General features: G+C 32.6%; 1 protein-coding gene across 1 annotated transcript; it reads right to left on the bottom strand.

Moving 5' to 3' along the window:
• Positions 1–4,636: 4,636 nt before the first annotated feature.
• LOC143555226 (uncharacterized) lies at positions 4,637–5,212 on the bottom strand. The gene has a single exon (XM_077044814.1). It carries the CDS (start codon positions 5,177–5,179, stop codon positions 4,637–4,639), a length of 543 nt encoding a protein of 180 aa, XP_076900929.1. The 5' UTR covers positions 5,180–5,212.
• Between the last annotated feature and the right edge of the window lie 6,926 nt (positions 5,213–12,138).

Below are 12,138 nucleotides of genomic sequence, written 5' to 3'. Positions count from 1 at the left end.
TGCCAGGTCAGCTTGGAAAAATTTTATTTCCATTAACTGTCTTAACACATTTTTCATTAGGTTTTTAATTTATTTTCCAATTTGCTAACTCCAGCGAACTTATCATTAAGCGAACTTAACAATAAGCGAACTTAACATTAAGCGAACTTACTGTAAGCGAACTTAGTGTTAAGCGAACTTAACATTAAGCGAACTTAACAATAAGCGAAACTTAGCATTAAGCGAACTTACTGTAAGCGAACTTAGTGTTAAGCGAACTTAACATTAAGCGAACTTACTGTAAGCGAACTTAGTGTTAAGCGAACTTATCACCAGGCGAAGTTATGGCTTGGCGAAATTATCATCCAGCGAACTTAGCTTTGCAGGCGAAGTTGCCTACCATGAACCTGCTTACAGCGAAGTTATCCAGTGACGGCCACTGGTTTGGTTTTAACTCCGCTAATCGGCTATATTTCAACGTATAAACCTTTTAACCGTCCTCGTAAACAATCCCATAGCCAACCTCGGACAAGACTTGACTCGGATAAGTGTAAAGTTTGGACCTTTAAGCTAGAACGTTTAACACTAGATCTTAGGGTTCCATTTTAACGAGCCGTTTATGTTCTTGGGTTCGTTCGGTTTGTTTTAACATCAAGTTTATAACTTTACATTTTGTTTACACTCGATCTATCTCCGTTCTAAGTTTCGAGGCTAATCGATCCTAAAAACATAAACTTTAAGGTAAAGGCTTACCTTTATGCGATCGATGCGGTAGCGGTTGGCTTGGTATATTGTATCTAGCTCGTATAGTGAAGATCCAATAATGGTTGGCTTGATCTTCGGACTCGAATCCGATCTCTCTCTCTCGGCCGTAGGAGGTGGTGTGTGTGTTTAGAGTATTTAGAGAATAAGATGGAAATAATGAGGGTTTAGGGTTTAAAGGTGTTTTAAGGAGGTATTTATACTCCTCGAGACCCATGGACCTAAGGCCCATTACCCCTAATCCATCTTAATTAAATCCAAGTCCATGATCATTTCTTGCTTGATATTCACTAATATCATTAAACGCTCAATCATTTAACGAAGTCTTTCTTTATTCAATATTATAAAATTTAGGATGTTACATAAGGGTATATTAGTTAGTCCAGGCGTCTTATAAATCCTATATCTCATCCCTAGCTATACTAAGTAGTGTAATAGCCAATAACAATGAATGCTTGTGATTCAATGTAGATACGTATGTTTAGTTTGAATTTATTATCATGCATTGATAGTTTATTCATTGGACCAAGCGTAATGGACAACGTCCAAAACGCCACCCACTTTCGTCCAATTGGTTGGTTGCATGGCTTGGGCATACCTTCAGCCTCTTGTTTTTGTAGAAAACGTTGGGAGCCTTTTTGAGCCCCAAATTTCAAGGGGGGGGGGATGTTCCCCAGCGTTTTGGGCCAAAACGTTGCCACAACTCTCCCCACCATGATTGGTCTACGTTTTAAACGTTTGTTATCATATACACCTCTCTTTTTTTTCTTTCGATTTTATTAAGACTAGCCACATCTATAAAACGCGGCCGCCAAAGACAACCCGCGGCCGCCAAGGACACCCTTGTGAAAGTGTTTGCAGGCGCGACACAGGAATGCATGTGGACCCCATTAATCAGCCAACAAGAACCTGACCCCATTTTAAAGGGGCGTTAAAATCGCTACACATTGCATAAAGTTCAGGTTTTTTATTTCAATGAATGACTTGGTTTTGGTTGAATTTTTTATCTTTTAACAAATGTTCTTTGAACAATTGGTATTTTATCACACACTATATAGCAAAAGGCTAGAAAGATAAAAAGAAATCAATAAAAAAAGCATCTTATTGTGTAACCTATTCACCCATACAATATTCACTTTTATATTCCTATTAACGAACCAAATACCGGAATAATAAACTATTGTGTCAAACAAACTATCTTGATGTCACATTCCGACTTAAGGTATAGGTGTAACACCTGTTAGTTGGTATATGTTTTATAAATATATCAGAGTTGTGGATTTGTTTTAGCGGAAGTCTTTAAAATAAAATATTCATTTTTAAAATGTCGGGTTAAAATGTCCGTTTAATGTTTATAAAGCTTATTTGAGAAAATATATTCTTTTCAGCGGAAATCTTTGAATAAAATATCATTATATTAAAAACTCGGGTTTAATTACTCGTTTGATAATTCAAATATCTGTCTTTAAAATACATAATTCTTTATAGTATGTTGAAATATAATATTTGAGCCATCAGATAGTATCTAATGATTATATCTTCAATTTTATATTTTGTCTTGCTTGTATGTTCTAACCTTTCTGAATTCCTGTAAATGGGTGAGAAAATACGTCAGCACACAGCTGATGAATGACGCTGACTATGTTGTAAAATCTTTTCAATACCTTATGAAATTAACAATAACACCTTTGTGACTACTCATTAGGCACCCAACTTAATTTGGGATAAAATTACCCTAAGTACATGTACAATTAAAACATATAACAATATCATTTCTCTTAACAATCCCGTAGACTTCCAGAGGCATGTTGATGATATGCATGGCCTCGGGGAACTCCGAGTCACCATGTATGAATAGATCTAGACATATGTATACTTTTAATCAGAGTGTCTGTTTCTTATTATTTTAACACAAGGTTTTAAGAATTCATAGATCTTATGCAAACATTCTGACTTTTAAAGAGTTTGTAAAAGTTTAGGGCGTATTCATTTGTTTTGTTTATGATCATTTTATGTTACTGATTTCTGCTTCTGATGGTTACCTCGGACCTATAGTATGAGAATAACCTTTGTATAAATATCTAGATCAACAATCTAGCTTCAAACCTTTAGTCTGTACTGTATAGTTTTAACCTTGACAAATCATTTGTTTATATAAAACATTTGGTCCTTTAGTCTTTTTGTCTATTTATCAATTGTATTCTACGTTTCTTCTTCAGGAAAAAACATCTATATTGAGTTTCTTCTTCAAGAAAAATCATTAATTTAACTATAACCTTTTATATGAATATTATATTTCTTAATCATAAAGAAATACTATTTTGACTATATGCCTTGTATATGAAAGCTTACGTTTTAAAATCATGAAGAAACATATTTTAACTATAACCTTGCTTATGAAAAAGTAATAGTATGCTTAATTGTAATCAAGTTTCAGGCTATACCCCTGACTATCGTCTAAGCCATTTATAATAATAAAATAATAACTTAGCCAGAAACCCTACCTCACACGGGTATTCAAAGTTAGACATCTAAAACTAATCGACCAACACTTCTACTCTATATCGCGTATCGAAGCTTAAACCTACAGAACTTCGGAGCATGGCGCGCACTACAAGAATATGCACATAAAATGAGGTGCGAACGCTTCCCAAGGTAAACTATGTGAAAATGAAGGTGTTTTAGTGTGTGGAGGGATATGCCGTGAACCCCCTATTTATAGCAACTTTTGTGTCGCTTCGTGTCGCGCGAAGGAATTGTCATCTGAAATATTTTTGGTCATTTATCTTTATTAAGTTGTCAAATTTAAATATCTTTATTAAGTAGTTAAATTTAAATCGAAATTTTAGAGATGTTACACTCGATGCTCGTTAAAATGATATTGCTCTGAAGACGCCAAATGATCACCTAAAATAACGACTTTCACATTTTCAATAGTAAGAAGGAAAATTTATTAGGTTTATATTTTTAGTCAGGCATATGACATCAATGATATTTATTTTCTATCCAACTTGTTAAAGTTGTAATAAAACCCCTTAAAGTTATCAAATATTTTGAATTGGTGAAATAATACATGAGGCTCTCGATATTTCATTTGGATATTTTTATGAACGTGTTTCAGGCAATAGGAATCAAATCGGATAACTTTAGGTTGTCCAGTTCATTAACTGGGATCCACGATTCATATACGAAGAGCCACAAACCCTCAAATTAATGAATAATCAAACGATATTCAGTTTGAACGGGACGCTAATTTAGGATGTTGATTTACGACTAAACAAAAGACTTGAGAATATTAAAACTTATACAAAACTTGACAAAGAAGTGAAGAAAAATACATTTTTGGTAACTTTTAAATAGAAAAATGAATATACCAATAACAAGTTCATTATTTGTACCATGAGAAATAGTAAACTTTTCTTTTAACACATCACGTTGGCAATTGTATTCATAGACTAAATAAAAACAATTAAAGGAAAGTGTTCATCACATGAGCATAAAGTTTTCAATAATTCAGAAAATGGCTGGTGTGTAAATTATCTTTAGTGATGTAAGATTCAGTTCAACCTTTTTTACTATAATAAGATAATTTCACGTGATATTATTATGTACTTCATATTCTGGAATGAGTCAATCTTGAGTGGTGGGATAGTCGATGAAAAGTATCACCAACTTATAAGTAACTTACCTATAGAGTTGTATCAACTATTAAAAAGTGTCAAATTGTTTAGCATAATAAAATAATAAAAATAAATATAAAAAATGAGTTGACAAACTACTTTTAAGACATATACATTATTTTAAAAAGTGTACGGAGTCACTAGGCACAACTCACAGAACATGTGACACAGTGACACTAGAATGAACAGATACAAGTCTACAACACACGACAAACCTAGATTATTAGGGGGTGTTCGAGGTTCTTTATTTCCGGTTCAGTAGAACTAGAACTAGAAGTAGCTCCGAAGTCGAAAGCGGAGGAGAGTTTAAACGATTTGACTCGTTCGATAATCGAAGGAGAACGAGCGAGCTCATGACCAGGTGAGTTGGAATCGGATTCAGAGAATTTGAAGGACGTAACTCGTTGAAAGAAAGAAGGAGAGTGAGCGGGTTGACTCAGTGGCTCATCATGGATTGACTGAGCGAGTGGACTGGATGAGCTAAACGTCGCCGTTGTGGGTTCTGATACAGATTCATAGGAAGTAAACTTCATTGATCTGGCTCGTTCGAGGAATGAAGAAACTCTGGATATATTTCTAGTGGGTGGATTGTCATGATGAATATTATTATTATTATTATTATTGTGGTGGTTGTTATTGTTATTGTTATTGGTGTTGTTTGAAGCTATGAAAATGGTGGCGATTATGAGATTAGTAGAACAAAAGAGAACAGTGGGTGTGAACCAGGCAGCAATGGAAGCAATAGCCATGGATAACATCTTAGTTTTTTGGACAAATGATAACAAGGAGATGATGTGAAATAGGAGAAGCCATTGAGGGTAGATATATATATATACACACCCCATCCATCAGTCTAGTCATCTTCACAAACAAAGCTATTATTTTAAATATTTTTAAAATTATATTTGTTGGTTATTTTTTTGTCCTTATATAATTTGTTGGTTAAGGTGTGTGTGGTTTTATAAATAAATAGATTGAAAACAAGCTACTACTATGCCTATTAAAGTTTAGAAAAATAAAAATAAAATATGTTAGGATGGTTCAATCTACACTGTGCTACCCCACCCACCCCACCACCACCTCCATAACACTAGGTCTAAATAATCATGAGTTTCATTATAATCAAACACTATAAACTTAATACCTATGTTAAAGAGGTTTATATAATTATATTAAGGTTGATGAAAATAAAATTTTGAAAAGTATCACACTTTTTGAGTTTGGATTATTCTTCTAAAACGGTTTGCCCGACTATACAAATGTTGGTTAAAAAAACTATCGTCACGTGAGCGCAGGCTAACTAACTAAACGATTCAAAAAACAAGTTTTATGTAGGTGGTTAGTTAACCGGGGTATTAAAAAACAAAAAATAAAACTACAGGGAGTGACACTTGCCGTTTGAATTGTGTTATAATGAAAATGGTTGAAGGTGGGGTGAGGTGGTAGGCGATGCCACTCCTCACCATAACACCTAGTAGGGTCATGTAATAAATTGGTGTAATTCTTAATAGCTTATTATCTCAATTTAATCATTTATAGGTTTGCTTATCTTTTAACTGTTTCATACTACCTAAGACTGTTCGCATCAGTTTGGTGTAATTTTTTACACAAACAGCCTAGTCAGCGTGCCACATCAGCTTTTCATTCATTCTTTCCACAAACACTTTTTACCTATAACACTAACATATTCATTCATTCCACAAACAACCTCATATTTTTCACATTACCAACATTAGGGGACCCACCAACCACCATTCTTCACTATCCTTGGTGAAGGATGCTCAATGATGAATGACCTCCACCTCAATCTTCACAATAGTTGTCTTTTCCATCATTCTCACAAATATCTTTCACATAAGCCATGGATGACCCTGATGCGGAATGTCTAATGGTTTTCTAAACAAAATGTAAAATTAAGAAAATATAATATATATATATATATATATATATATATATATATATATATATATATATATATATACCGATAGGCTTACTAATATCATTACGAACTACACCAATAGAACTTTTGGTTTATGTATGTGATCTTCTATTAAACTCTTCGTATTTTGTCTCATTGAGTTCTTGATAAAAAGAAACAAGTTTCAATTATTATTTTATAACACATGTTAACACATTCATAAGTTCTTTTGCATTCTCTTCGAAATCTCCTCCACTTTTGACAACTATGTCGATTGTCGACTACCTAACATGATAGTGAATGTGAAAAAAATAGACATACATATAGAAATGATTTAATAAAGACTTATAAGCTATATATCTTAGTATAGTGTTGAAGTTGATACTTGTTTTAACTTTTGACGTATTATCTTCTTACAAAACTGCTACACCAACTTTTTTGTTGAAAATATAAAAATTAGTTGTGTCACACACCAAAATTCTCTGTATATTTTTTACTGCACATTATCCATATATAAATGTGACCTCATGTGGTAAATCATATTTATTAAAACAAATCGATAATGACTAAAATGTGCATTCACACCGTGGTCCTTCCGTTGATTTTGAAGTCAACCAAAAAGATACATTTTTGTTTTATCTTTTGTAATTCATTAATGAAATTATTTATAACGTGTTCACACATAACCGACAAACATGGTAGGTAACCAGTAATATTGGGTATGTAGAGTGTGGACCGTGGGCATGGACGCATGGTGGTTAGGGGTGTTTGGCTAAACTTTTCTTTTTTGTTTTTTTGCTTTTTTTACTTTTGCAAGGGTAAAATGTCCAAATTACCCCTCCAAAAGCTTCAAATTAAAGCTTTTTTGCTTTTTGGAGGGACATTTTAAACATTTTACCCCTCCAAAAACAAAAAAGCAAAAACAAAAAGCTTAGCCAAACACCCCCTTAGATTCAAAGAACATACGGATATTCATGCACTATATAAGTTATTTGAACAATATTTTTCTTTATACAATTTGTATAGAGGCTATACCAGTTGTATATGTGCAGAATTTTGTCATTTTATGTCGGAGTGTGTTAGGTGATGTTTCCTTGTATCGTGTATCCTCTATACGAGCCGTATAAGACTATATGACTCGTATAACACATATTTGACTCGTTTAGGCTGTTTTTTTAATTACTTTAAAAATCCAAAATACTTTAAATAACAGCCGAGTTGGTTATAAATTAAAAACACGTAATTTTAAAAGTACATATTTTACTCCATACTAATTAAACAACCTACGAACAACATGAGCGTTTCGGGATACCGACTTTATCTCGATACATGTCTTGAAATGCCGTTACCCCGTAACACTCATGTTACTTGTAAGTCGTTTAATTAGTATAGAGCAAAATGCACTTTTAAAATTAAATGTTTTGATTTTGTAACCATGTCGGTCGTCATTTCTCATATTTTGTATTAAGATAGTGACCCGTGTTACACATGGGTGAAAAATATATGACAACTTTACTTAAACTATAACACATTACATTATTTTAATTCAAATACACAAAGTCATCGTTAGCGTGCTTGTTATCCTTGATGGTTCAAACACTCAAAACTCTAACATTAACAGTTCATGGAAAGGTTTTAAGTACATCATATCATTAAGAATGAACTAAAAGACAGATGACGGAGAAAATGTGAGAAATGCATCTTAGAATGTTTATTTAGATTATATAGTAAATACCAATATTTTTATTTTTGTAAATCCTAGTAAATTTAATAAGTTTCTTAATTTCATAATAATAAGTATCATAATTATATGAATAAGTTACAAAAATATAAAAGTCAAAAAGTTGATATTTATAGAATAAAATTTCAAAATTTAAATTTGAAAATTGAAATATATTAATCTAGTATTCATGTCACACCCGGCCTCAAGGGCCTATGTCACACCCCGACCAAAGGCGGAACATGCCGGGGTGCAACGTGATTGGACAAATACACAAGACACAATTTAAAGTGACAATATTCATTTAACTCATTTTATTTCAACAAATCGATAAACAACACTTCTCGTCTACACAAACAAACTGAATACAAGTAATAATTATATTGTTCGTTTTGCTAATATTCTAAAGGTCTTGGTAACGTTTTCCGTCAAGCACTCGAGTCAACAAAGTCAAACCTGTAACATTTCATAAAATAAAGTTTGTCAACACAAAGGTTGGTGAGCAATTCATAAGTTTGAGCGTATAGGTGTATAGTATGAAAATCCACAAAACTTGTATACAAAACAATAATTAAGAGCTATAAACTGGAATAAATAGTTATCGCTAAACAAGTTAGCGACACCTAGCTATTGGCAATTAGTCTAGGATTTTATGACAGTTGCTAATAAGCTTACATTAGCACCACCTAACTACAAGGGGATGCCGAGTAGTCTAGGATTTATAGTTATCGTTAATTGCATACGTTAACGACACCTTGCCATTGCCAAATGGTATAGGATTTATAGTTTCACCATCCAAAAGCTGTAAACACATAGTCAAATAAGCATACAACACCAAATCGAGCAATTATTCAAGTAAGGTATACAATCACGTTTATGGGTTTATGGGTTTGATAAGTATGAAATGTCACCCCAAAACGAAAGATGGAAAAAAGGGTATGAAAGTACTCACCTCGATTGATGAATTGAGAAACTAATAAGTGATTGACATAAAAGGAAGCTTGTAAACGAAACGAACGAATCCGACTTGAAAGCTAATTGAAAACGGATAAATAAAACATATTAATGAACTTGAACTTTAGTTGAAACTACATTTGAAACATTGGACGAGACGGTTCGGTTGTTAATCGGGTTACCGGTTTAGTTTGTTAATGATTAGGGACTCGTACATAATTAATAATAAAATATTATTTTATTGGGCTTTGAAATAGCTAAACCAATATTAAAAGAAAAAAGACGGGTTTAAATCAAGAGTTCGGTTTTATGAAAATGAATTTATAATGAAGCTTATAATAATATTATTTATGATGGTGATAATAATGATAATGATAATTTTAAAAAGAAATGTTTCATATATATATATATATGTAAAATAATAACCGTAATTATTATTAATAATCCTACTAATAATAGTAAAACAATAAAGATCTTAGTATTAATTAAAATGTTGTTGATAAAAATAATAATAAAAATAAATATTATTGATAGTAACTAATGATACTATACTCGATGTCGGTTTGATTTCAAAACAAGTTAACAAATAAATATAATTATATCATTGTAAATAAATAAATGATAGAAACATGATCTTTAATAAAAATATTAACAACTTTAATATTTATAATAATAATAATGATAATAACAATAACATTAACCATAATACTAATACTAGTAATAGTAATAATAATAATATAGTATTAATAACTTTAAAAATAAGTCTTTTATATTATATATATATATATATATATATATATATATATATATATAATGATAATAATAATAGTAGTGATAGTAATATATAATAGTATTAATATGAATTAAATCTAAAATAATAATATAACATTTATATATATTTATTTTTATATAAAAATCCAAGACCGATTTTAAGTGGTTAGTAACCCAGGTGTATTCCGTCTAAATAACCAAACCCGATTTGTTTAAGTTTGTCGACAAAACCATTTTTCCCCAAATCAAAACAACACCATAACCCTTACCCGATCAAAGTATATAACCAAATATGTAAAACCGATTAATAACCATTTGAATCCGATAATCGATATACGAAAAACTAATAACATCAAAACCACAAATTAATTTACCTATTAAACGTCCCCGAGTCGTGGCTCTACACCGAGAAGGAACCGAGCCGAACCCGTTGGAGACGAAGAAACAGCATGTCACCGGAGTCGTTTCCGGCCGAAGAAAACAGAAATAGAGAAGAGAGAGATGAGAGAGCCGAGAGAGATGAGAGAGAGAGAGATGAGAGACGATCAGGTGAGGCCACGACAGGGAGAGTTAGGCGGAGCTGCGATGCCGGGTAGGCGGCGGCCGGTTTTCCGATCGCCGCAAAACGAAATCGAAGGAGAATGGGGGAGCGGGTGGCTGCAGGGGAGGGTTTGCAGACCGGAGGGAAAGAAAGCTTGTGGTGGTGCGGTGGGAGGTGGTGGCCGATGGTGGCTTTTCGCCGGAATGGAGGTTCGCCGGAAAAACGCTCCGGCCGCCGGAAAATCAAGAGAGAAAGAGGGTGGCGGCTGGAGTTATTGTGTGTGTGATGTTATGTTAGGTTTAGGGTTTTAGGTGTTTATATGTGTGTGCATATTTTAACAAAAGGCCCCTCAAGTTTCTGTCATGGTTTAAAACGAGTTTAAAGATTTCCGAAGCTTATAATAACTTTACAAAACTCAGTTTGAACCCTCTAAGTTTTCTTAACCACACTATATTATGATAAATATCGATTTATTTAAGGTCGAGGTCCATCTTAATATTATAAAATAATACTTAAAAGAAGAAACAAAAGTGTCGAGTCGGTTTTACAAAATAAAAGTTTACAAAACTAATACAACTCGAGACCCAAATTTGACGAATGTCACAGTATCCCCAACTTTTTGAAAATTTCGTCCCGAAATTAAAATAAACTTAAAGAAAAGTAATTATTAACGAATATTGTCTTTAATAAGTTAATTGCATGAACAAATTTTAAGCAAACGAATGACGTCAAATCCTAGCATGACTCGAAAAAAAAAAGCTACAAATGAGAACATAATAAAGACACTTATATATATGAAGTATCAGCGGCGTATCCACCATGCCTTTATCACGATTCGCATTTCCATCGTTTTTTTTTGCCATCATCCTTAGGTCTGAGTTATCGCACACAACCGTACTTACCATGACTTCCATACGGGGATTTCGATAATTAAGTGTGCACCCATAATTATTTCGATCGCCGTATGGTCCACATGGTTCGTTCCATTGTGTGGTTTAAGAGACATATTTATTTTGAAATCTTTAAATAATAGATGTGTAAATAAATTTGTTGAATTTTTTACCAATATTGACCAAAACAGTACTAGTGGTTGAGAATTTCGGGATTGACTTTTTAGTAAGTAGGAAAATGGGATAAATAAATGAAACAGTTAAAATCTTAGAGTATAATCAAGGTGAAAATAACTATTTGGTTTAAATAAGTAAAGACGATCAAATAAATAAAATCCATGGTAAAAATTACGAAACGGGATTTAAAGTCAAATGTCATCAAGATAGTTACCAAAGTTTATAAATCGAGGTAATAAATAAAATTGATAAGATGAAACTCGATAGATAGAAATGAAAAGTCCAATAAATGATCACATAGAGTTAGGATAAACGATTATACAACTTACAATAATGTCGTATGATGAATTTCACACGTGAACACACTTGAGGTTATAAGTATTTGAGGATATGATTACATGAAATGTGATAACATGAGAATTGGGAAAGGGTTATGGTGTTGTTTTGATTAAATTTAACGGGGTCGGTAATTTGGATGTAATTGGCAAGAATTGGGAAAAGTGGAGGGTCCATATGCAAAAAATAAACTTTTTGAACTAAATTCGCATTATTTGCCAAACCACAAGGACGAAAATGACACTTTACTCAAATTTTTTTTACTTATTTCAGAACAAGTTTACATATCTCTCTTTTACAAAATTTGGTTGAGCCATCAGTTATATGCTATGTCTAGATATCTTCTATCCCCTTTGTGTTTTTCCACCTCTATACATCTATTCCTGATTACCTGAAAACTCTTTTGAAAA

Source organism: Bidens hawaiensis, unplaced genomic scaffold (assembly GCF_021521415.1).
Source record: "Bidens hawaiensis isolate Kalapana, Puna unplaced genomic scaffold, B.hawaiensis_p1.1 tig00018026_1, whole genome shotgun sequence".
NCBI lineage: Eukaryota > Viridiplantae > Streptophyta > Magnoliopsida > Asterales > Asteraceae > Bidens > Bidens hawaiensis.
The sequence above is the reverse complement of the archived record's forward strand: the minus strand, read 5'-3'. Positions and strand labels throughout refer to the sequence as shown.